Here is a 27,583-nt window from a genome sequence, read left to right on the forward strand (position 1 = left end):
CCCACCTGGAGGGTGGGGCTCCAATCCACCCAGCCTACCAACCAGTACGGGCTACGCAACCTCCCACCCTCCCCCTTGTCCTCCCCCCTTTCCCTCCCATTCTGAAGACAATGATGGGAGCGGACAGTGCCAGGAGCAGACTGGCAAGTTAATGAAGGCGCTCTGCTTTGAAGCATCTTCATCTGCACCTTCATGTAATGTAGGTTCAGATCATCTCAGGATCAAGCCCTTTAAAAGTGCTCTGCAGTCTTGCTCTTCTGTAAAGGCACAGCTTCAGAGCACGTCACGGGACTGATCATGTGACAAAACGGCACTTGTGACAGCACCCAAAAAAGGCCTCCTTAAAGTAAAGCCAGCTTTCCTGGACTTCTTGTCCCCTCAAGACCTGATCCCAAAGGACTCTGCAACTCGGAACCAATTTCATAATGGACATTAATTAGTACAGTAAAACTAATAGGACAGAGCCTTTCCCTTCTCTATCTCTTGTTCAAAATCTGGTTATGTCTTTTGTGACTGAACAAACTTCTTTTGAAGTGATGGCTGCTACATTAACTACATAAAATGAATTTCAGTGGTATCAGGCCATGGTCATCCACACACACAAGTATAGATTGATTTCATTTCTTAAAGTAAGTTAATATAAAGGTATCAGAAGCCTATATAGTGTACAAAAAATATATACAAATCAAGATACTTTCTCCTTCAAAACCAGAAAGTAGACCCTATTCATTTAAGTTCTACCACAACACAGTTGACACCTGCTCTCACATTTTAAAAAATACTATTAAATTAGCTCAGGAATGACTTGGCACAGCATGACGTTACCTTATTATATGTGAGTTACTGAATCAGGTAACATAGACAGCTGTATTTGGGGAATGTTGCTATTCACATATACAAAATATACTTCAGATCATAAGCACTTCTGTTTCCTTACAAACCAAGTTTTTCTTCCCGCTTTCAGCTTCAAATGCTAAAACCAGAATGCAGCAGGACTGCCCACACATGTAAGGGATTAGGGTCTTAGTTTGCTTCGGTACAGACCAAAATCTTAGTAGATTAAATCCAGTATTTTGCTTTGCACTAGTAAAACAGTGAAGCCTACAGGTGCAGTATGTGCAGTATGGTTGGGACAGTAAAGTGCCTTCATCTTCCTGAACAGCAGTGTCTTGCCAAAATGCAAACATGTTTCATGCTAACTGGTTATTTTGGCGCTGACATAAAGAATAAATGGAAGGCAATATTTTCATGTGAGGAACAATTTAAAAGTTTGTCATATTGCCAGGATATTTGTTTTTCCCTTGTAACTATATATCCTGTGAGTCTCAAGCTATCTTAATATGCTTTGGCTTCCTAATTACTATGATGAACTTGTTTCTAATGAAACTGAAATAATTTACCAGATTACATCACGCTTATTTAACATGAGTACATCTGAGCAAATCATCAACTGGCAGTCCTTTTTCTCAAGCAAATGTTCCTGAGTTAATGTTTTTGCTACTGTTTTAGTAAAGGATAACTTTAAACCTAACAGAAAAATCACATTTAGAGGAAAGAATACTTACCTAAATGTCCTAAACATACAAGAGTGTCTTTCTGGATCTGCCCTAGGCAGGTAGTGACCTTGTTTTGTTACCAGAAAAAAAAAATGTCGAGCTGCTATTTTCTGTGTTCCTGGGTTTCAGATTCTTGGCATAGGGACAGTCGGTCCTTTGTACTCTGCTATTACAATGAGGTAACCAAAGAAAAAGAGTCTTGGTCTGAGACTGTCAGCTGTTACTAATCACTGCTCCATGGCTTGCTGTGAATCCCTGCTTGCCTCTCCCTCCTGCTCTGCTTAGCACACATAAAGAAGATAAATTACTCCCTAGTTTCCCTTCAAAAAGCATATTGTTTGGCACATTCCAATATTGTGAGCAAAAGATTGAATAAAGTGAAGAGTTAAATGGGAATCTAAACAGCACCACAGCAGGGTCCTGCTCTAGCAGATGTGAGTTACAGGAAATAAACTTCAGCACCGGTTATCCAAATGTTTCCTGTTACCTTGCAGCACTTCAGAGTAATGCAGTTAGGGTCTGCAGAACAGTTCAGCATATCCCTGCCCCAGCGGCACTGCAGTTTCCTGCAGTAAGAGAAATACCAGTGACATCCAATGAAGTGCCACATGTAAGTGCACAGTATTTACTGTCTATGTTTCATTCTTCTGTGAAGTACAAGACTCTAGCATCAGATAAATTACTCAGTGATACCAGTTGCACTCTGGAGAGGTTCATTTATCTCACCCCTGTCCTTGGTAACAAACTATACCATGATCAAATTACAGCAAAAACTTTTAAAAGATTAAATTGTTCCTTATCTCTTTTAACATAAAATAAGTACAGTATATATAGGGGAAAAGAGTTATTTTAATTACCAAGACTGAATAGTCAAACAAAAACCATTTTCAAGCAGTTAGGCAGTTAGAAGGTTTTTAGTATCAAATGAGTAAGGTCCTGAGACAGACTCCTAACAGGAGATGTGAAGGAAAAATAAATGTAAGAAGTTTTAAAACACAGTTTGATAAATTTGTGATCCAGATTATTGGTAGCCTTCAACAGCAAAAGATTAGCCCCAATTCAGTCTTTGCTTGGCAAAGCAGTTTATATTAGATATAATTCCTACTGTATTTTACTCTGTGTGTGTGTGTGTGTGTGTGTGTGTGTGTGTGTGTGTGTGTGTGTACACCTAGTACTTGCAAAACTACCTGACCTCTACTACAATCTGGTGCATTTCAAATTGCTTCTTGGCCCAATGGGCTGAGATGAAATATGAGCACCGAGGTTGGTGGTAATCATCTCTGGCAGACATAATTTAAAAGCCTCAATAGTAGAGGTGACTTTTTCATATAGACAGAAACATCCCAACTACACCTTCAGTTTGATGGTGGAGGCTAACTAAGGAGAGACGGTAGAGTCCATTACAGCACATTATTGCACTCAGTTGCTCTGCTGGACTTGCCCATGTCCTGTCAAGCACTAACATTTTCTTAGGATCTGTACTTTCTTTTGTTTGCTCATGAAATGGAACAGCACACAATTAATTTTGAATTAATCTGGGGGAAAAAACCTACTGAAATGTATAATCCAGCTATTAAAACTTGTAGCCAAGTAAAGAAGAGGGGAGACTCGAGATATTCTGGAGCAGCTTGCCTTGTGAACATACCTCTTCCAGAAGTGTCTCCACACAGCAAGACCCTGTGCAATGTCTTTTGTGTGAACGGAGTTTTCATCACCTGTATTAATTTTAGCAGTGTTGAATTAACATAATCCTGAAGCTTCACTTCTATGTACTTGAAGGCATTAACATTACTGTACTGCTTTGCTATTTTACTACCCACCTTTCTGTTGTTCAATTTGTGATTTAAACCTGGAATGTATTACTGCTCTTGTCTTTATTTGGGCTTTTTCCTGCAAGGTGCTCAGTACTTTTAATGCCTGTTGTCTTTAATTCTCCATCAGTTAGAGTTAATGCCCAGCACCTCCCAGGAGAACCTCCACACCCATCAGGATAAAGCTTCAGAGTGTAGTCATGATTACACTGAAACAAAAATCCACTGGCTTTATCTAGCTAATGGCTTTCTCTTAGATTTTTTCCTTTGACCTTGCATAGTATTATTCATTTCCAAATACCTTAATCATCACCCACAGACTAAATGGTTCTTATGGTCTGAAGCTGTGAGTGTACTCACCCCTGGCACTCAAGATATGAGGGGCTGGGAGTGGTCCTTAAAGACTACTTTATTAGGGGACTAGTGAAAGACAAACTAAAATAAAATTAGGGCAACACTCCTGAATCAACAGTTGGCAGTCCTGCTGTTCCACCACAGGGGAGCTGAAAAACCATTAGCACCAAAAAGACCCTCTGTTTTTGAACACTGTAGCTGAAACCCTAAGGGGAAATGTAGTCAAAATATGTATTGAAAAGTGTTCATTGCCAATTTTATCCTAAAACATGGGTCTAGTATCAAATTTAAACAGTCCCAGGAAGTCACTTTCTGGTCATCTGCATATTCAGTATTCATGAAGACCAGAAATCCTAGTTTGCTATCTAAACTAATATATAACCAGGGAGTGGTTATGGCTTTAAAACTTAAACATAGATGGTGTCTGGTGATTTATATATCAAAACAATGTTTACAGCAGCTTTACTTTTTTAAGAAGTAAAAAGGTAAAAATGTTTAAGGCAAAATCTTTGCTGTTTTGCATAAAATGTCATTTATTTTATTGTAAGAGAGGAAATAAACATCCTATTTTCTCGAACATGTTAATGGGAGGCAAAAATGATCTGAGAACTTGGACTTTGACACAATTATTCTGGTATAAAGTAAGGAGCAGACACACAACTTGGACCTACACCAGTGTACTTGAATCTAGTGTAGAATTCCTTGAGGAAGAATTCAGGGTAAAACTACCCCAATGTGTTACATGTGTAAATTACAGAGTAGGTGTCATGTGTCAATTTATGCTAAGGTAGTGTTTTGTTTAAAGCAAGCAGCCCATTACCTAATCTCCATCACCTCAAGGCAAGATGTGGCCAACTGCACAGTGAGATAGCTGCTTGTCTGTACACAGGCAGTCCTTGACTTAAGACATTTTGAGTTACACCAAACGGCACTTACAACATTTATAAATTGACACCATTTCAACTTTACAATGCTTGATCCGACACAATGCAATGCCGCGCCAGTAAACAAGTTCACTGTGTCACCCATCTCCCTAGAGAACATCTGCCCAAACTTCCTTGGACACTTCTTTTAAGAAAGCAAAAAGGCTTCAGAAAAACCTGCAGCCAAGTCTCCTGAAAAGAGTCCAGCCAAGAGCCCTTCAAAAAGTCCAGCAAAGTCACTTCAAATAAGTCCTTACAAATCAATCTGATTGCTATTTACAATATAAATACATTAATGTAGCTGTATTACTCAACTATAATTGATTGAATACAAAATTCTGGGTTATTTTTGGTGAAAATAGAGTATTGGGCCTTGGTTCAGGAACGAATCCCCCATTTATAATATTGTCCCTATGGGAAAATCGGTTCGGAGTTACGATGTTTTGACTTAAAACACGGTTTTCAGGAGCCAATTTTGTCATAAGTCCAAGGACTGCCTGTACTCCTGATCCCAGTGTAGTTTACAACAGAATATAAAGCTGATATAAATCACACCAAGGCAAGCGTGTAATGGTTCTGGGGCCTGAAACTGAGATTTCCCACATGAAAGCATCAGCTGGGGACTTATCCCAAATTAATTTTTAAAATTAAATCAATGAGTCAAATCTGCTTCTACTGGCATCATGCTGATAAAGCTCCTCAGCAGAAACAAAATCTATCCCAAGGAAGGCAGCTACCTGTCTGATAATAGGAAACACTTTTTTTTACTCCCTAACAGAAGAAAAAAATGAAATCCAAATACCTAACTCAACTTCTAAGCATCATTCCAGATTTGCAAACTGTGGTTTGTTTAAGGGTAATAGGTGCAAAAAAAATCTATCATTTTAAAAGTTGGTTACTAAGGACACATAAGCAGTGATCAACTTTACATACATTGAAGTCTGAATCAAGGTATTCACAGCTGAATCAAGGTACGCCTTAAGTGGTTTAAGGAACTGGGGTCTAAAGTGTACCAGCTGCTAACCAGGAGTGAGTCATTCTTATTGCAAATTTTCTGTTAAGTTTTTCAAATAGCCTTTTGAGAGGTGAGCATAAATGTAACAGGTCAAAGGCAGAAAGGTGTCCTTGATGGGCTCTGGTGTACTGCCACATTGAAGCTAGGTAGACTGAAACCTCAGATTTTTAATGGCTTATTACCTTCAACAGTGCAGGGTTTGCCAATCCATTGACTGATTCAGATTCACATTTTAGCTCAACACTAGTTGAGGGAAAAGGGAAACAGCATTCCAAAATTACATTTGCTGCATTAATTCTTGCAATATCGAAGAGCAGTCTACAGCTCCAAAGTCACTAACCATAAGAGCCGTAAGGATCTATATATGTATGTGGTGTTACTGAGGAGAACAAAAATGATCTCATATTTAATCATGTCTTTTTTGGTTCTTTACCTTATCCCATTACAATACTACATATTAATTTATTCACATCATAGATTAAGTTAATGACCCCTTCTTGCCGTTATTAAGAAATATCAAATAATAGTAATGCAACAGCACTCAAGCAAATTACAGTGCAATTGGCCTGCGCTCATTTATTATGATCAGATTGGGTAAGGAATAAAATAATGGTTGCATAGCAATCATTTCTGTAATAGATGTAGTCTATATGCAGTATAGGCCACAATTAATTACAGCCCTTTTGTTTCTCTTTCCATCTTCTCTTTCTCACTCTCTTAATAACTGTACTTCTTGCTACCTTTCCTAGTTCCCAAAACACTTTGTTCAACTTCCTCTGTAGCATCCTTGTCAGAGACTGATGCAGCACCTTGCCTTGTGTCCCAAGAACTCTGAAAAATGGTTTGTTACGGCTTTATTTAGGCCATGGTGTGATTCACACTCATTTCTGAAAAGAACAGGGAGAAAGTAGGTGACGGGAAGGGGAGTGCAGGTTTGTTTTTGATCGTACGGGCTTCTTTTCCCCTGGCGCACCATTCCCCGTCCGCTGTGCATTTGAGTGTATGTCTACCATCCCTATTCAGCAGTGTGTGCAATTGTGTGGGTCTGTACTGTTCCCATTCAGCTGTGTGTGCACGTGTGTGTAGATTACAGGCACTCTGCTCATGGTTGCCTTGGCAACCGCAGGGCATCATTGTCTGTGGTGGCACTGAGAGTTTCCCAGGCCCACTGAGGACAGAAGAGGGGGGAGAATGGAGAAAGAGGAAGACAGAGCAGAGATGAGATGGCAGAGATGTTGAAAGCCAGCAGCCATGTGGGAGAGAGAGCTACACGCTGTATTAAAGGGGCACATACATCGCCACAGAACAATGGGAGCTTTTGCTGGCTTTCTGTGAACAGAAAGAATATGTACACAATGGCCTGTGACACGTGAAAGCCTCAGAGCTAACTTTATTGCTTCACCATTATGGACCCTGCCAGAGACCTATTCAGCCTGAAGAACTCTCTTCAACCCTTAAGCCCCAAGGAAAATAGAAGCTTTCATTCTCTCTTGTTTTAAAAACAGATCTAAATTTTTTTAAGATAATTTTTGCTGTCAGCATGTGGAAAGCTCTTGAAGACTCAATTCTGCAAGGTGCTGACTGCCTGTTGTGAAGCGTTGAGTGTCCATAGCCCCTGTTGACTCTTGTGGGAGCTCATAATGCTCAGCATCTCCTAGGATTGGCCTCATCTCCACACCACATAGCAAAACACAAGCCGTTGTTAATATTTATGTATCTGACCCTGTCCTGAACACTTGCTGTTAGCACTCCCCACAAGCAGCTAAAGGACAGAAGGAGGGACGAAGCAGTCACCCATCCTTACTTCAAGCTAGAATATCATTTGCATGAAAAAGAAGAGCAGGAATGAAACTGGAACAACTCAGATAAGAAATAAAGGCACGAGCCCAGAATCAGAGATCAGGAGGGAAAAGAGCAGGTGTCCCGTTTACCCTACCCAGGTTACACTACTGTCATAGGGGCTGATCTGGTAAAGTGCTGAGCAAAGCGAGCATCACCTGGAAGAAGTTCACTGCCCCTTCACTGCCCTTTATTGTCATTGACTCTGGAAGGTGACAGCACCCAAACTTTAGGTCACTGGTTCAAAGAGGGTATATCACTTATCACAACATCGAAGTCTGGAGCAAAAGTCCAAAGGTTCAGGGGTGCTCACCATCAAGGCACCAGAAACAGCAGGATATCTGCTGACAGAGGGCACAACAGAGTCTATAACAATTCTTAGTTAAATTGCAGAGGAAATAAAGAAATACAGGGCACATTGCTTCTAGTTCACAGACGTGGAAGCATGTTTTTCTTTTACAAAATATATATATAAGCCACATTTTGAAACATTTGACTTGAGTAATGAATGTAAACTCATACTTCATCTTGTTAATTACAGTTACAGTACTTGCTGAGGAGTTAAAATAATCACAGCTGGTATAAAACTTACAGGTATTCATTTGGACTGAAAAGTGCCAATTTCTGAGCTTATGTTTACATTAAACTAGGATGAACATTTGCATTATTTTATGAAATCTTAATATAGTAAAAAAACCCATATTCTTAGACAAAAGGGTTTTCACAATCTATTTTCTGTCTATAACAATAATACTTTATACTTAATAGTACACAATGCCATCTTCCCAGGACCTAAAATCATACAAACATTAGTGACTTAAGCTTTATAATATTCATGTAACCTATCAGAGGTTTACAGATGAAGGATATAAAGCTTAAGAGTTAGAGGTCAAATATTCCAAAGCATGGATTTCCACTTAATGGCTCAATTTTTGCCTATATAATGCTGCCCTTGCATTACAAATAAGAACCTAGACAATGTAGTTAAAGCCTAGTGAATTCCCTTTACAGTTAAGTTGTGGTACAGATCTTACAGGCACAAATGCCTTCCCACAAAAATGGGAGGCACACCTCAGTTGAGATGAACATTCAGACAAAAGTGGCTTGACCAAATTCACTACAGAAGTATCTGGCTGAGCCAGGAGTAGGACCCTGGTTTATTTCTGATCTCAGTTACATCAATGCATATTTAGAGCCATTTCCCCTGTAACTCCATATTACACATTTTTCTACAGTAATTCCAATAACTAATTATAATATAGATTGTTATAACAATGAGACATGATATACATTTTAAGAAAGCGTTTGGTTTAACATTTGGATTATGGTTCAAGTTTTACTTTGACATATTATTTGTGTTCATTTATCTCACATTCATAGGCAGTCCCATGGCTATAAGAGGCAGCATTACTCCTGTTTTGAGATAACTGGGCTCACCTTTCAAATGCAGGCTGTGAGGTCACTTGCCCCTTTAAATGGTGAGGAAAGAACCACGCATTTCAAGAGCTATGGAGTATCCCCACATGTGCCATTTCTGTGGTCCTCAAGAGGCATTCTTACTCTGAGCCAGAGTTCCTCCTGAGCCTCCTGTGGCTGAACAGCTCCTTCACTTAAAAACCACAGTGCAGCCCTGTTTGTGCAACTTGGTCAGCAAATGATTAAGTAGATGCCACACTGAGCACCCTGGTATCCACATTAAATCAGATTGCTCTAAGATCAGCCAAGAATCAGGATTAATGTCTCAACTTTTGGGAAGCTTGCAAAAGACTCCAAATGTTTATTCATACAACAGCAGGGATTTTCTGAATTGAATGAATGGCACGATAATCTATTTGAAACTCCCATGGCTTGGGCCAGAGGTAAATCCAGGTCATTGAATGAAGACCTTAAAAAACTACTCACCATATGCACAAAACTCTCATAAACATACCAGTTTTAAACAGTGAAAATAATTTATTCAGATGGTTAATCAGAGTGCACTCTGTGATGGCTTCCCTGCTATTACAGATAAAGTACAGCAGATTTCTATGGAGCATTTTTGGATTATGTTATATCTTTTCTCTAAAACGAAATATGAAATATAGGCACTGCCATAGGATCAGGCCAATGGTCTCTCTAGTTTAGCATCCTATCTCCAACAGTTGTTAATAGGCAATAATTCATAGGAAAATATAAGCTTACTAGTCAAATCTGTAAGAACAAGCAAATTATGGGAGGGAATACAAAGGCAAAGAACAACAGAGTGGTTTTACTGGGCCCATGCACTGAGTAGCTTTGAATATGTTGGCCATCCAAACTTCCCACAAAGCCATATTCAGGATACTGAGTTTACAATCTTTTCTCACACTTGTATGAGGTGAATGTCCTTGTGCTTAAATTTATTAGGAATTGCTGCCCTGGATAGTAAAGCATCAGGGAAGATGGGAATCCGAGCTGTAGTCTACTACATGAGTACAACGATTATTGCTGTACTGATTGGTATTATCATTGTGGTCATCGTCCACCCTGGGAAAGGTACAAAGGAAAATATGCACAGAGAAGGCAAAATTATGCATGTGACAGCAGCAGATGCCTTTCTTGATTTAATCAGGTGGGTATGGATATAATATTGCACATTTTCTGTAACAACAGCAACAACAGTAATATTTAGAGGTGCTCTACCAAGAAAAGCCTTAGAGGGTGACTAGATAAACTAGCAACACTTCTTTTGGAGCAGGTGATGCCAACATTGACATACAATACAGAGGATCACATATTTACTTTCCAACAAGGCAGCAGCTGAACAAAGCAGCCAAGAAAGAAATTATTTTTAGTCTTCAAAGCAGTATTGTATCTACAGATTCATGCTCTAACCACCCACACAGGTTTCTTCTTTCCTTCTGCAGTATAGCTCTGTCCTACCACCAAGATCTTTTCCTCTACTCTACAACAAAATCCCATAGATTTCTTACTCCACATGAGACCATAATTTATCTATTCATCCTAATTTTATGTCGTAGCCCCTAAACTGGGGCTAAATGCTCTGTTCTGCTCAGATTGCATGGAGAGGAGAAAATTCCAAGAGAAAGTGAATAAAATGCATGCAAGGGGGAAGCCAAGACTTAATAACCTGCTTCCTTCTATCCCAAAGCAGCTTGACAGTCGTATGTTCCACAAGGGTAAGACGAAGCAGGGAAGGAAGTATCTATCTGAGCCCGGTGGCTTTTCCACAGAGAAATCCACTGGAAGCTTATGCTTTGTTTAGCCCACTGGAAGGATCATAGAGGACAGACGTGGAGGGAGGCCTCCAAGAGACGTGCTGCCAGGAAGGGGGACTCCAGAAAGGAGCACGAAGAGATTTTCACCCATACGCAGACTCCTCCAAAGGTGCCAGATGCTTCTGTGAAATCAAAGATTCAAACCTTAGGGATACATATTGATTATTGCCCTTTAGCAAGCTCCGTTAGGCTCACTAGATTGGGTGACTGTCAAAATCTTTCATTTGAAAACTCAAAGTTAATTAAATACTTAGCAAACTTTATCCATCCCAAGAGCATATTAATAAATACAAAATTTGAGCCAGTAAGCATTGTTCATTTGGAAGTGGCTCCCCCTCCCCACATTCTGTTTCATAACTGGCTGTTATATATCCCTAGCCCCACAGATCTTGCCTGGCTGATCCAAACCACCCCTCACATTTTATGCAAAAAGGCTAATGATGCTAATACTACCTGTGAGGTTTTAAGTCACTATAACATTTGCACCTTTTTCTTCTTACCAATCCTCCAAAAATTGGTTTATTCCTCTTCGGCTATGCTACTTTAAAGTGATTTAATATTTCTCATGTTATTTTCTTTCCCTTTCACAGAAACATGTTCCCTCCAAACTTGGTAGAAGCCTGCTTCAAACAGGTAAAAATGTGTTGTTATATGCAACTGAAATTCTACTATGGCAGTTTTAATGTCGTAAGCTAGGACATTGTTCTGGTTATTATTATATTATAAATAAAATTATGATACATGTCATGCAACAAATTAGACGCTGAAATATTGTTAATTTTTTTTTTAGTAACAACCAATGATTTTGCTAGTCTTTACAGCAGCAATGAATCTTATACCTAATTTCAATGGTTAGCCAAAGAAAACCACTAAAACATGGGTTTTGTTTTCATTTATTTGTACTGGGATACTTACCTAAGCCAGAAAACTAAAAAATTAGAATTGTTCCATGTTTGTCAAATTCACAAGCCTAAAACAAACACAGGTAAAATCACTAACTCTGTGGCAGGAACACCAGAAATATTACTTCTTCAATATTCAGTACCTCTACCTATAAACTGCCTCTCATCAACATTGCTGTTAAAAAAGTAGCCAATTAAATTGCCCTTAAAATGGGGAAAGACAGTAATATTGTAAGCCTCTAAACATATGCATGTCATCCTCGTATCAAGGGGCTGCTGGCACTAACAAGACATATCTATGTTGCCAGTGATTGGATAGCTTCTTTTAGATACTGATCTTCACCTTGAACTGGGGATGGGCAAAATATGGCCTGTGGGCTGGATCCAGCCTACCAAGCCATTCTATCCAGCCCACAGGGCCCCTAAAATATTTAGAAAACTGTTAACTAAGTGTGGCTGCCTGTCTAAGGCTCCAGCAATGGCAGGACCCAGGAGGAGCCAGCAGGAAGACCCAGTAGCAGGACCCAGGGGTGGCAGGACCCAGCAGCTGCAGCACCAAAGCCCGCCCAGCCCTGTCCCACCCCCAGCACACAACTGGAAGCTTCTGCCTAGGAGAGGCTTCTGACCTGGGGCTGTTCTTCCACCCTCCCTCTGTCTGGGAGTGAAAACTCAGCTAGGAAGGAGGGAGAGGGAAGGGTTGCAAGCAACCGCCCCAGTCCCCAGAGCCGGGCCAGGACAGGCTGGCTCCTAGTCCATCCTGAGGTCCTGGCTATGCAGCCAAGAACCACATGGTGAGTGGGCAGGTGTGAGGGGAGAAGCAGCAGTGGGAGGTGGGAAGGTGGGGAAATGACAGTGGCAGTGGTGGCAGGTAGGATGGGAAGTGGAAGTGAGTAGGCAGGCAGAAGCACAGTGACAGCTGGGCAGGAGTATGGGGCCCGTACCAGTGCCAAGTCCAGAGCTGGTGGGGGCCCAGAGCAGGACAGCAAGAGCACGGAGCCTGGGCTGGCAGGGGCTCTGCCTGCCACCGGCCATGAATGCCCCAAGGCCTCACCACCTGCTGCTGTTGCTGCTGGCAGAGACTCTGGGCAATGGGGGGCATGTTTTTAATAATAGTAATAATAGTAATAGAAGTAGGGTCAGAAGGGACCTTATAGATCTTCAAGTCCGACCCCCTGCCAGGGCAGGAGAAAAAACTGGGCTCAAATGATCCCAGCTAGGTAGGCATCAAGCCTCCTCTTAAACACCCCCGGGGTAGGAGCCAGCACCACTTCCCTTGGAAGTTGGTTCCAGATCCTAGCCGCCCTGACTGTGAAGTAGTTCTTATGGATGTCTACTCTAAACCTCCTCTCCAACAACTTGTGGCCGTTGTTCCTTGTTATGCCAGGGGTGCTAGGGGAAACAAGTCTCTCCCAAACCCTTCTGGTCCTCCTTTGTGAGTTTATAGACTGTCACCAGGTCCCCCCTCAGCCTTCTCTTGTGAAGACTGCACAGGTTCAGGTCCCACAGTTTCTCATTGTAGAGTCTGCCCTGTAGTCCCCAGCTCATGTGGGTGGCCCTCCTCTGGACCCTCTCAATGTTGTCCACATCCCTCCTGAAATGGGGCGCACAGAACTGGACACAGTACTCCAGCTGTGACCTGATCAGTGTTGCATAGAGGGGGAGGATCACCTCCTTGTCCCTGCTAGAGATGCACCTGTGGATGCACGACAGGATGCTGTTAGCCCTGCCAACCGTGACCTCGCATTGTCGGCCCATGTTCATCTTGGAGTCAATAATGACTCCAAGATCCCTTTCTGCCTCCGTGCTCTCAAGAAGGGAGTTTCCCATCTTATAAGTGTGCTGCTGGTTACTACTGCCCAGGTGCAGCATCCTGCACTTGTCAGTGTTGAAGTGCATCCTGTTTTTGCTAGCCCACCCCTGTATCCTATCCAAGTTTTGCTGCAGTCTTTCCCTCCCTACTAGCGTGCTCACCTCACCCCAAATTTTGGTATCATCAGCAAATTTAAACAGGGTGCTTTTCACCCTGTCGTCCAAATCACTGATAAAGAGATTAAACAGCACAGGCCCAAGGACCAAGCCCTGGGGGACTCCGCTGCCCACTTCTCCCCAAGTCAAATATAACCCATCCACCACCACCCTCTGAGTGCAACCCTTCAGCCAATTCACAATCCATCTGACTGTGTAGGCATCAATGCCACAGTAGCCCAATTTTTTAATGAGGATGGGGTGGGACATGGTGTCAAAGGCCTTGCTGAAGTCCAGAAAGACTACATCTACAGTAACACCTGCATCTAAGGCTTTTGTGACCTGATCATAAAAGGCAATCAGGTTGGTCTGACATGCCCTGCCCCTAATGAAAACGTGCTGGTTGCCCTTGAAACCGTGCTGGCCATCATCTCTGAGGCCGGCCCATCACAGATGTGCTCCATGATGATCTTCTCAAAGAGTTTCCCTAGGATTGAGGTAAGACTGATGGGCCTATAGTTGCCCGGGTCCTCTCTAGTCTCTTTTTTAAAGATGGGGACCACATTGGCTACCTTCCAATCATCTGGCACCAGGCTCAAGCACCATGAGTGCTCGTAAAGCCATGCTAAGGGCCCTGCAATAACCCCTGCTAGCTCCCTCAACACCCGGGGGTGGAGAGCATCTGGACCCACTGATTTGAACACGTCCAGCCCCTCCAGAAGCTCTCTAACCCAATCCTCCCCAACCTGAGGCCTGGAGCCTCTCCCCTCGAGTCCGTCTTGCATCATGGTGGGGAAGTCCCAGTCCCTGCCCAAGAAAACAGAGGTGAAGAATTGGTTAAAGAGGTCTGCTTTCTTCTCTGGCACAACCACCAGATTGTCCAGAGGATCTTGCAGGGGCCCCACATTTCCCAGTGCTTTCTTCATGCTCCCTATATATTTGAAAAAGGACTTTCTGTTATCTTGGATTTTGGACGCTAGTCCTAGCTCTACGTCTGCCTTAGCTTTCCTGACAGCCCCCCTAGGAGGTATACTCCTCTTTGGAGATAGCACCCCCCTTCCACCGGGTGTACGCCGCCTTTTTGGCAATCAGGCATTCCCAGATGCCCTTGGTGAGCCAGGGGGGCTTTCGGGCATTCCTGCCCCCCTTGCTTTTTGTTGGGATGGTCACCCCTTGGGCCCTGAGTATCATCTCCTTAAGGAACGACGACTCATCTTGGGCACTGAGTTCCCCTGCCCTTGAGCATCCCAGTGCCTCTCCCACTAATCTCCTCAACTCCTTGAAGTAGGCCTTCTTGAAGTCTAGGGCTACTGCCTTGCTCCTGGCCCTTGACACCCTGTGCTGGATGGTAAATTCCAGCAAGCAATGATTGCTATCACCCAGGTGGTCAAAGACCTGGAGGCCCCTTACCAGGTCATCGCCTGTGGCCAGGACCAGGTCCAACAGGGCATTTCCTCTGGTGGGACTGTGCATCTCCTGAATTATGTAGAGGTCCTGTATCTCAGCCAGGAACCTCCCAGAACAGTCGACCTGGCTGACTGTTCCTCCCAGCAGGTGTCCGGCTAATTGAAGTCACCCATGACAACTACATCCCTTGCTTTAAGTGCCTCTGCAAGCTGGCCAGAAAATTCCCAGTCCAGCCCCTCCCCTTGTTTGGGGGGTCTGTAGTAGACCCCCACCGTTAAATCCCTCTCCCCATGGCCCCCTTGTATCTTGACCCAGAGCACTTCAGCTTGTCCCCCCTCCTTTTGCTGGCAGAGGATATGTATTGCTTCTTGACATAGAGCACCGCACCCCCGCCTTTCCTTCCTTCTCTATCCCACCTGTAAATGCTATAGCCCCTAATGCTAACTATCCAGTCATGGGACGAATCCCACCACGTTTCTGTAAGCCCTATTATGTCTGGGTCTGAACTGGCTATTCTGAGGGAAAGTTCCTCCTGCTTATTCCCCATACTACGAGCATTTATATAGGCATTTAAGGCCCTGCTTTGCTGCATGTGCCACCCCCTGATTTGGGAGACTGTTTGGACCCCTGTTTCTTACCTGGGCACTCCTAGCATTTGTTACCTGTCTTGCTCGGGTGGTGTCTCCTCGTCTTCCTGCAGCCCCTCCCCCAGCAATGTTAGTTTAAAGCTCACTGTACGAGATCAGCCAACCAGAAGAAGAGAGGAGAATACCACCTGCACCCCCGTCTCCTTAAGCTTGTCCCCCAGAGCCTTGAAATCCTTCATGATGCGGTCAGGGTTGCCCCTGGCCACATCATTCATCCCCACATGGATGACAACCATGGGGTACTGGTCTGCAGGTCAGTTCCCACATAAGGGGAATTCCCACATGCATACCCCACCATACACAGGTATCCACCTGCCCCCTCACACCACCATACACACTGCTTATGCACACCCCACACCCACACATCCTCACACACCCCAGCCACCCTCCCTCTCGTCCTGGCATGGGGTCCCCAGGGATGGCCAAGATGGCTCTAGTGCTCTGTGACCATGCCTGCTCTGCCCTGTGGGCACCTTCTAATCTCAAGTGCCACATCTTGTTGGTAAAAATAGTAAGTCGGGAGGCTGCCCACGAGTTTGTGTGGTAACAGTCCTGCTGAACCCTACTAAATCCTGCTGATGTTGGATCCCTTACTGTATCTCACCCAAAGTCAGTGCCTCTCGAGACACCCTAAGACTTATGGGATAGATATGTGGCTCCAAAACCTCCCCTTTACCATGCCCCATGCCTCGCAGATTGTATTTAAACGTGATCTCTTTTGATGAGGCTGCAGTCTGACTCAGCCTCCTGTCATTACTAGGCCCTTAACCCCAAGTAGCGGTGCCCTCTGGCACTTGGGTCCCTCCACCCGCTGTGGCAGTGCCATCACAGATGCAGGGCTCCCTGCATCCTCACTGGCACTGGGCCCACTTCAACCCTAATGATGCCTCCTTCTCAAATAGCCTCATCCCAGTCCACCAGATTCAAATAACATAAATACAAGATCCTGAGCTATAACATAACAGCAACAGTAACTTTGGAGGTCACACTCTACCCCTTTAAAGAGGCAAGCTTCTCCCTCAACAATGTGCATCTCCTAGCCCCAGATACTTTAGGAGCTCCTACAGCCCATTAGTCTTACCAGCAGCAGAATAGGCAACCAAGCATCTCTGCATAGCATTTCTGCAAGAGCTCCTTCCCCCGGGGCTGCTGACAGAGAACTAACCTCCTGCCAGCCCCAGCCTTGGAGCTTATATGTGCCCAGGGCCCTGCTTCCTTCCCTTCAGCTAACTGGGTGCAGATGCCAGCTAATACCCTGATTATCCTGCTGCCAAAGTAACCTGCAGCTGTGGAGCCCTGCCTAGCTCTCAGGGCTCCCTAGCTAAGTTGCCACTGCTCTTAGTGCCCTACAACACCTCTCCACACATACCACAACCCCCCCGGCCACCCTTCCCCACACACTCACAGCCCTCCACAAACTCCATACCCACCCACACCCCACATATCCACACACACCCCACATATCCACACACACCCCACATACACACACCCTCAACCCCATACCTACCCACACCCTCCACGCACACAGCCACACACTCTGTAAACCCCACATACACACACACCCACAGCCTCCTGCCCGTGCCCCCACACTCCTTCACACCCCTCCACAATATACAAGAGTAAGACTTCATTTTAAGCAATTATGCAATCACCTTTATGTACACTATGCAAACACATGTAAATAAGGACAAGAATATTTTTTAAATCAAATTAATGAATGTTGTAGTACACATTTGATTTTTAGAATATTGTTTGTTTTTTTCTGGTTCCAAGATGGTAAACCCCCTTGCTGAAAGAAGGACTTCTGGGGGCAAGGGGAGGGACTGCTGGATGCAAAGGTCAGGGGTTAGAGGGCAGATCTTCTGGTCCCAAGATGGTGACCAGGGGATGGGGCACCTGTCAAGGGGTGGGGCTACCCGTGTGGCCATCACCAACTTGCCAAAACTTGTCAAGTGGCCCTCCAGCCGAAATAATTGCCCGCCCCTGCTATACACCATTTATTGCTGTATCATAAATAATGCCTGCAGCAGTAGCTGTACCTTCTGAGTGAAAATTATCTGTGTATGACAGTACCTTTAAAAAGCTATGCCTCCATATTCAGAATATTCATATTGTCAGTAAAACAATTTAGCTAATAGCAAAAGGGAAAAAGACAGCAGGTTGTGCTGAAAAGGGACCATCAGACAATAGGTTAGATATTAGTGGAACTGCTGAAAAACTGTTTTAGGACTGGACTTCTTTTACATTTTCATCAATGACCTGGCACAGAAAGTATGTACAAAAGAAAATTTGCTGGCAAAAGAAAATTGGAGGATATTAACTTCACTCAGTTCTTACTGAAATATCATCTCTCAAAATTTCTGGTGCTATTAATGCCTGAATCTTATCATTGAATATTGAATCAAGTAACGTAGGTAAAAAATAAATAATATTTTAGAGTGTATAAACTGTTTTGTAATTATAACTTTACATATAAACTATCAACTTCTTTCACAGTTAAAGTAAATGTGGGCAAGATTTACAAATAAATTTATGCAAACTTATAATCTTATTTTCAAAAGTATGTTAAGATTTTCAGTGGGATTCTCAGAATATTTCTGAAAGAGGATTATTTGACTGACATTAGTCAGGCTCACTAACATTGCATTTGCTGGCCTAAAAGCTGGAAATTCACAATTTCACCCCCAAAAGATTTACAGCATTTTTTCACTGCAGACATATGAAAACCAAAAGTGCCATAAACTCCATATATGAATTGCCATCAAAGGTGCATCAGAATCAAGCATTTATGGTTATTTAGTGACAAACTAAATTTTGTGGTGAATTTTATGATGACAAGTTGCCTTCTGCTCTACTATCTCCTACAAAAGCAAGTCCATTTCCCTGACAAAGATTTGAAGCATATGAGAAAGCAGTTTCTTTCTTGGTCTTGCTACTGTGCACCTGTCAGTGAAAAACATAAGCTCTTTTCTCTTCCTGTTACATAATGACTGTTTCTGGGTCAAGGGCAGATCTTGAACTTGTGACCTTCAGCAATAAAAACCATAAGATTTTATCTCTTGAACTGTAAGTAACTCCATTAACTGGCATCTATAGCAGACCAGTGTTTTTCAAAAGTTATACCCCATTCTCCCAAGTGACACATTGACCATTAATAAAGTGCAGTAATACTAAGGCATATTAACCTATATTGACTTTACCATGGTATCCTCGGTTCCTGTATGATCCATTGCAGAAAGCAAGGTGAGGGATAGGGGTGTGCAAAATGGGCCATATACAATTCAGATTTGGCCCAAATCGGGGACAGTGATTCGATTCATTGATTCAGATCACTGTCCCCGATTCAATTTGGCCAAATCCAAAGCTGAAGATTAGATGCCTATTTGGAAAATCAGCAATTCAGCCACAGACACAGCTTAAATATTTTTTCTTCATACCTTGAGGTACCAGGCGTAGCTAATAAACGCTGCAATACTGGGGTGGATGGAGCATCCCACAGGAGCGCGAGAGACCCCCGGGATGCTCGGCAGCGATCCCAGAAGTGGACCAGACATACTTCTGGTCCACTTCTGGGCCAATGCTGAGCATGCTGGGTCTCCCTCCTGTGTCCCCTCAGCTTGGCAATTGGCCAAGGGGGGACCCCGGGTGCCACCCCCACCCAGGAGGCACCAGTTGCAGAGAAGAGCGGGGGAGGGGGGGGCAGCACACTCCCTGGTGGACCCAGAAGTGGACTGGAAGCTTCTGGTCCACTTCTGGGTATGCTGCCAACCATGCTGGGGAGCCCCTGCACTCCTGTGGCACCTCCATCTGCCCCACCATTGCAGCATTCATGAGCCATCTGGTACCTTGAGGTATGTAGAAAAAAACATTTAAAGCTGTGTCTATATCTGAATCACCGAATCTTTCCAAATTGAGATTAAAGGGTCTCCTGATTCAATTCAGATTTGGAGATTTGACCACCAAATTGGGCGGAATCACCACTGAATCAGATCAGGGACCAAAGCTGTGCACAGCCCTAGTGAGGGAGCATTGCATGAGAGAGGACAGTCAGTGCAGCTAGGGTGCTACAGGCAGCAGAGAACATAGATTTCATAGATTTTTAGGGTCGGAAGGGACCTCAGTACATCATTGAGTCTGACTCCCTGCCCTGGACAGAAAAGGGTGCTGCGGTCAGATGACTCCAGCCAGATGTTTGTCAAGTCTCCTTTTAAAGACCCACAAGGTAGGGGAGAGCACCACCTCCCTTGGAAGCCCATTCCAGACTCTGGTAAGCCTTACCGTAAAGAAGTTCTTCCTAATGACTAATTTAAACCTGCTCTTTGTCAGTTTGTGACTGTTGTTCCCAGTTACTCTAAGGGGCACCTTGGTAAACAGAGTATTTCCTACACCTTGCTTCCCCCCGCCCCTCCAAATGAATTTGTAGATGGCCACCAGATCCCCTCTCAAACTTCTCTTACAGAGGCCGAAGAGATCCAGGTCCTCATAGGATCTTTCCTGCAGACCCCTAACTATACGAGTGGTCCTCTTCTGGACCCTCTCAAGGTTCTCTTGAAGTGTGGCACCCAAAACTGGATGTAGTACTCCAGCTGCGGCCTTACCAGTGCCCACATCCTTCCAGGTCAAGACCAACCTGTCTACCACCACTCTCTGGGTGCATCCCATTAGCCAGTTCACCACCCACCTGACCATGTAATCATCAAAGTCATAGCTGCTTAGTTTTTTTTTTAATGAGAATGGGATGTGACACTGTGTCAAAGGTTTTTTTAAAATCCAAGTATATGACATCCACCTCAACTCCTGTGTCTAAGCCATTTGTGACCTGGTTGTAAAAAGAAACAAGGTGTGTCAGGCAGGATCTTCCTGCTATGAATCCTTGCTGGTTGCCCTTCAGCATTATTTTTCCTGCTGGACTCCCACTCCTCCCAGTCTAGTGATGGTCCTCAAGAATGACTATACAATAGTGGCCAGCACTTGTAGGAAAATGATCAGGAAAGCCAAGGTTAAGTTAGCTACAGGAGTCAAGGACAATAGGAAGTCATTCTTTAGGTATGTAGGCAGTAGAAGTAAAACACATGGAAGCATGGGACCCCTGATTAACACTTCAGGACAGCTGGTAACTGATATTCAGGAAAAAACTGAACTCCTGAATGCCCACTTTGCTTTGGTATTTCACTGGACCAAGGGGAAAGACAAGCAAGATAAGGCTCATAGGGGGCATGCCAGGAATGACAGCCTCCCCACTGTGGATGCTGAGCGGGTGCAATACCAACTAGAAAAGCTAGACATTTATAAGTCAGTGGGACTGAATGGACTTCATCCAAGAGTGCTGAAGGAGCTGGCTGAGGTCATCGCAGAACCCCTGGCAAAACTCTTTCAAAAGTCATGGTGCGCAGAGGAAATCCCTGAGGATTCGAAGAGGGCCAATATTGTGCCCATCTTCAAGAAGGGGAAGAGGGAGGACCCGGGCAACTATAAGCCAATCAGCCTAACCTCTATCCCAGGGAAAATCCTGGACAAGCTCATTAAAGAATTGATATGCTCGTTGAGGGTAAAATTCTGAATGACAGCCAGCATGACTTTGTCATGGGTAGGTCTTATCTTACCAATCTGATCTCCTTCTACAACCAGGTCTCTCACCACCTGGACATGGGAGATGAGGTAAACATTATATACCTAGACTTCCAAAAGGCTTTTGATCCGGTATCCCATAATATCCTTGTGGGAAAACTGGAAAGCTGTGGGCTCAGCTGCTCAATGGTTCAGTGGGTGGGAAACTGGCTACAGGGTAGGACCCAGAGAGTTCTCATGAACAGATCTGTGTTGTCCTGGTGCAAAGTAGTCAGTGGTGTCCCTCAGGGGTCCATGCTTGGACCAGTGCTTTTCAACAGCTTTATCAATGATTTAGACGGGGGAAATCCAAAAAAGCTCGCTGATCAAGTTTGCAGACGACACCAAGTTATGGGGCAGTATGGTCACGTCAGATGATAGGCTGCAGACACAGGCAGACCTGGACAGGCTTGAGAGTTGGGCAGACCAGAACCAAATGAAGTTTAACACTTCCAAGTATAAGGTGCTCCATCTGAGGTCAAACAAACCTCAATATACATACAGGTTCGGTGGTGACAGCTTGATCTGCACCACAGCCGAAAGGGACCTAAGGGTAATGATTGACCATTACATGAATATGAGCCATCAGTGCAATGCGGTGGCCAGCAAGGCAAATAACACACTAGCATGCATCAATCAATACATCTCATGTAAAACTAAGGAAGTGATACTCCCTTTGTACTTAGCACTGGAGAGACCGCATTGGAGTACCGTGTCCCATTTTGGGCACCGCACTTCAATAAGGATGTGGAAAAACTTGACAAGCCATACGAGGAAAGGCTGCCTCTTTAGCCTAAAAAAGAGAAGGTTGAGAGAGGACTTGATAGCAGCTTACCACTATATCAGAGGAGTGCATCAGGAGCTCGGTTTCGCTAGGGCACTCCCGGTGAAGACCAGGACCAATGGATACAAATTCCTGGAAGGCCGCTTCAGGCTTAATACCAGGAAAAATTACTTCACAGTCAGGGTGTCCAGGCTCTGGAATAAACTCCCTCCAGAGGTGGTGTAGTCACCTACCCTGGAGGGTTTCAAGAGGAAACTGGACAGTCACCTTGCTGGGGTCACTTAACCCCAGTTGTCTAGAGCCTATAGGGGCGGGGCTAGATCCGATGAACTGCAAGGTCCCTTCCAGCTCCTAACAAACTATGAATGTATGAATCTATGAAATGTAGTCCTTAATAATTTTTTCAAAGGTTTTCCCAAGGATAGAGGTGAGACTTACTGGTCTATAGTTATCCGGATCCTCCTTCCTCCCCTTTCTGAAAATAGGGACCACATTGTACCTTTTCCAGTTCTCTGGGACCTGTGCCAAGTGCTATGAGTGCTCAAACAGTCTTGTCAGTGGTCCTGCTATGGCACTAGCTAATTCTCTCAGCACCCCTGGGATGAAGATCATTGGGCCTGTTGACTTGAACACATCAAGTCCCTCCAAGTACCCCTTCACTAGGTCAGTGCTAATCATTGCTGGGCCTTTCTATAGTCCCTCTTGTGCCTTTCTGTAGTTCAGTTTGGAGATATGTCTTTGCCCGTGTTCAGGAATACTGATGCAAAAAACTCATGGAAGAGTTCAGCTTTGTCCCTCCTATCTGTCACTAATTTCCCTAGCCTGTCCTGTAGGTGTCCGATGTTACCATCCACCTTCTTTTTGCTCCCTACGTACCTGAAAAAGGACTTTTTGTTGTCCTTAATTCTTGTTGCCAGCCTGAGTTCCATTGCTGCCTTGGCCTTTCTAACTGACCCCCTGCAAGTGCAAGCCAAGGAGGTATAATCCTCCTTGGTGGCTACAGGTGCCTGACATCAGTGCCAGCACCACAGCAGTCCCCAGTGGCAGAAGACAACACTGGAGGTGAAAAACTGCTGTTCAACTCTGCTGGTAAGATTAGTCAGAGATGGGAAAACTTGATCAGAAAAGCACCACAAAATTTCAGATCCCACTAGTCCAGCCTGGTCCCGCACTCAAGATGGACTAGTAATGGACTATGATAGACTAGTGATAGTCCATGATGGACTCGTATGTTGACCAGGCAGGAGGTAGTGTCAAAGACCTAAACTTGCCAAGCATGTCCAGTTAAAAAGAGGGTGCTGTAAAGTGATGCGTTTTGGCAAAGTGCAAGTATTTTCTCCTCAGCCTCACCTCCTTCCTAGCCCTGCCTAGGCTCATATAGTTCTCTCTCACTACCAACATCCTGTTCTGATCTAGGTGGAACATTTCTCCAAATGTTTAGTGACTAGCCTAGTCACTGATATTTGTTTTACTTTCTTCTTCTGCCCTGCCCCCTGCCCAACCCAAGAGATCTATCATACTGCAACCACCTGCCCCTATCAGTATCTCTTTGTCCACGATTGCCATATTTTCTCTAACTCCTCAAAATACTTTAATATACCCCTAGCCTTAACCTTCTGTCTTTGATCCCTACCACTTCATTTCTCTTCCTCTCCCAAATTTGAAGTTCCTATCATGGAACCCAGAAATACTACCAAATTGCTTTGAAAGCTGCAACTCCTATTTAATCTGATTCTTTCTGTTCTGAGCTGTCTCACAAGGTAAAAGAGACAAAGATAACCTGAACAGTCATCGGGAAGGACAACGTCCTAGAGCTTATGGGCGGGTCAACATGCTGAAAATAAGGGGAACTTGGGTGCCTGCTGAAGTATTGCATGAAGAAATGTGTAGCATCCAGTGTTGGAAATCAAGAATGTGCAACTGGCAAGGTGTAGCCACCTCCCTGTATTTCTTCTCAACCTGCTCATTCATTCCCCCTATTTGTTATTATTTCTTCCTGTACTAAGCTCTGCAGAATGGAATGGCAGCATTAAATGTACAATAAGGTTCACATACATAACAAGTGATGCAATGCTAGTTATTGCTTGTAATTATAATTATCTGAAGCATGCTACAGCATCACTTATGATAACTGTTTCATTAATTTTCCTATAAGTAGTTTGGAATTGTTGAAGTAAGCTTCACAGGGGCTTTCATAAAAATGAGAGAAATGCTGAATTAAGAATCAGAGGAACCACTTTTCCTATATTACTTTTTTCCATTGCTGTATTTCACATACAGTGTATTCTGTTTTAGCCTTGTGACCAAAGAAAGCTGTGCTTTTATCAAAAGTACACACTCACCTGAACATAATGTAAAAACAATGCTCATTAAGCACAGAGAGCTTATGGTATTAGTAATCCCAAAATTGGCTAACTTCTGTCATTTTCAAGGTTTCTAATAGTCAGCTCCAACTGAAATTAAATTACTTTAGATGATATGGATCGCTGACTAATGCATAGGAATGACAGAAGCTTAAATAAGTAATTCAGGAGAAGCAATATGCTTGTTTTCATGCTGAGATATTTTAGCTAGAAATCATCTTAAAATATATTCTTCACTAGTGAAATGATATCACAGTTAGCAATAAAGTTCAATTTTCCCATTAATTTAATCCCTGTAAGTGCTGTTGATATTTATTTCTATATTAATCCATCTATAGATGTTTATATATTTACCACATATCTCATGTTCTTGCTCTTGAATTGCTTTACTGAATAGCTTGTAGAGAGGATTTTTTAAAAATATTATGCAATTAAAATATAAAATACTGCCAGAAGTTATCAACCTAGTTTTTGTGAGACTACCCTGTTCCAACTCTGAAGTGCCTCTCTCACATACCAGTCTTTATTTAGTCAAGCAGACCCATTGAAAAATTAACTAAAAAAAACTAAAGACCTGCAGAATCAGACAGTGTGATGTCTGATGCAATACATCTGTTTCGCATTGACTGAAATCTGGGTTAGGTTTAACACTGGCAGTTGTAGAATCATCTTTACTCACATTAGAAGAGATTGCTCCTACCTTTCATTTCAGATAAAGGGCCCACAAAGATAAACTAGGCAGAAGGCAGGGCATGGTTCCACCTTATAGATTAACTGAGAGGTATGAGCTTTTGTAGACTACAGATGCGTAGCCTTGGATGAAGTAGGCTGTAGTCTATGAAAGCTTATGCCTCTCTGAATGAATGAGTCTATAAGGTGCCATCCTACTTTTAACCCTTAATTCGGACTAATCCACCTAACTACCTCTCTCAACTCAAAGATAACAGAGGACTTCTCTCACTGATATATAACAACTGCCTTACTAGAAAAGATTAACCTATGATTCCCAAGTTAGGCCAGGAAGGGCTGGGATTTATTGGCAGCCTGGGTCTTACATCTAAATTAAGGAAACCTTGGAGTAGTTCCTTACAAAGCTATTGCTGCTGCTACAACTCCCAGGTAAATGGCACCAACATTCATTATTTCTTTTCAAGGTACCTGTTCCATCCTGCCACTAACTCTAAATAGGCGGCATTCCCTTCCCATTCTTCACCCAAGAACTCATTGACTAGAGAATAAATATTCCGCATCAACTGAGGCCCGCAGTGGACATGACACTTAAAATGCAATTAACTTGTTAATTGCACCATAAATAGTAACCCAGCCACATGTTCAAGCAATTAATAGCTTGAAAAAATGGGAAATGAGCCACAAATATATTCCACAAAATGTGTGTAATGTTTTCGTTGCTGGTTTAAATGAGCCCGAAGCAAGAAAGCCACACCATTCAGCCTGCTGCTGGCGGGGCTTGGCTGACAGCTCCCTCTGTGTTGGGAGGCTGACAGCTGTGGAGTGCAGTCCTGCATAGCTGTGCCCCATGGTTTTCAGGGTGTTGAGTGAAGGAGAGTTCATCAGCTGGTCCAGCATGTCAGGGCACAGGGAGCTGCAGGGTTCCCCCTTACCCAACATGCGGTTTGCCTTGCCACACTGCCAAGTAATAATGGTCTAATAGAGATTTGATCTCTGATCCCAAAATCATTCATCCTGCCATGCCCATGTGGTTTAGCAGGAAGCACAACTGTCACATTATTGAATGATCTTGTGCCAGTACCCAAAACAACAACAAAGTATAAGTCTTAGCTTGCACTCTCTCTTTTTCCTTCATTTCCATTATCTAAGAAATCCCCTTCATATCCACTCAAACACTTTCACAGTTTGCTTTGAAGCTAAATGAACATATGTTTCATCCAACAAGGTGACTCAGCAGAAAAACTTCATAACACTGTGCCAGCTCCTAATACCTGACATAAGGTTGGAACAACAAAAGGGCATCTGTATTGTAGGTCCTAGAACTCTTCCATATTACATACTTTGAAAAAACACTACTAAGTGATACAGAATCAAATATTTCCCACTGTTATAATAGAATTTGAGAAATACTAGAAATTAAGAAAAAATTTAGTCCAGTATAGTGGGCTAAAAAAATTTTAGTCCAGAAGTGGGCCTCTTCAATTTGGATTCGGCCCGAATCAGGGACAGTGATTCGAATAGTTGATTCAGATCACTGTCCCCGATTTGATTTGGCCAAATCCAAATCTAAAGATTTAATGCTGATTCAGAGAATCAGCGATTCGGACATCGACACAGCTTTAAATGTTTTTTCTACACACCTCGAGGTACCAGTGCGGCTTGTGAATGCTGCAATGCTGAGGCAGATGGAGGCATCCCGCAGGAGTGGGGGGGGGGGGGCGGGGTTGCGCACATGCTTGGCAGCAAATCAGGAAGTGGACCCAAAGTACTTCCGGTCCACTTCCAGGTCTGCCAGGGAGTGTCCTGGGGACCCCCCATGCTCCTGTGGGACACTCCGTGAGCCCTACCATCATAGCATTCATTAGCCTCCTGCTACCTAGAAGTATGTAGAAAAAACATTTAAAGCTGCGTCTATGTCCGAATCTTTCCGAATCGATTCAGATGGTTCCGACTCAGAACAGGGAAATTAAACGGTCCTCTGATTCGATTCGGATTCAGAGATTTGGCCACTGAATCAGGCCAAATCGCCACTAAATCGAATCAGGGACCGAAGCTTTGCACTAATGATTATCATGAAGTCCTGAATTCCTCCAAGCCTACAATTAGCTGTAGGCACACAAACTTGTTGTAGCTGTGGTAAAACCTTATTCCCAGTGAATTAAGTAAATGCACAGATTCTGTGCCCTTAACAAGAGGCAGGAACTTGCCGTACATCAGCTGCTACATCATAACTGCCCCTATGTTCCTCTGTTACCTGCTTTGAAAGCTAAATCAAGGAAGCTTCCCTCCAAGTGAAACAGGCCTAAGCTTCTCCCATTTAGCTTTCACTTATGGTAGGGAAAGTGCAGTCATAGGGACAGTTCATTTTGCAAAAATTAACAGGGAACAGGGATTTACCCCATCTCCCCAGCTCTGCAGTAACAGTCCCGACATCTGCCATCACTTCACTGTAAGTGATAGCCC

The 27,583-nt window shown here is 43.6% G+C and overlaps 1 protein-coding gene across 1 annotated transcript in view; it reads left to right on the plus strand.

Moving 5' to 3' along the window:
* The window catches only part of SLC1A3 (solute carrier family 1 member 3), a 106,151-nt gene that overhangs the window by 65,456 nt on the left and 13,112 nt on the right, over positions 1 to 27,583 (plus strand). Inside the window, exons 4-5 of the mRNA XM_090037946.1 lie at positions 9,884 to 10,088; positions 11,346 to 11,388. Coding sequence (XP_089894072.1) covers positions 9,884 to 10,088; positions 11,346 to 11,388 — 248 coding nt within the window. The remainder of the gene's footprint in view (positions 1 to 9,883; positions 10,089 to 11,345; positions 11,389 to 27,583) is intronic.

This window comes from Crocodylus siamensis, chromosome 3 (genome assembly GCF_052110815.1).
Source record: "Crocodylus siamensis isolate JL-2025a chromosome 3, ASM5211081v1, whole genome shotgun sequence".
Lineage (NCBI taxonomy): Eukaryota > Metazoa > Chordata > Crocodylia > Crocodylidae > Crocodylus > Crocodylus siamensis.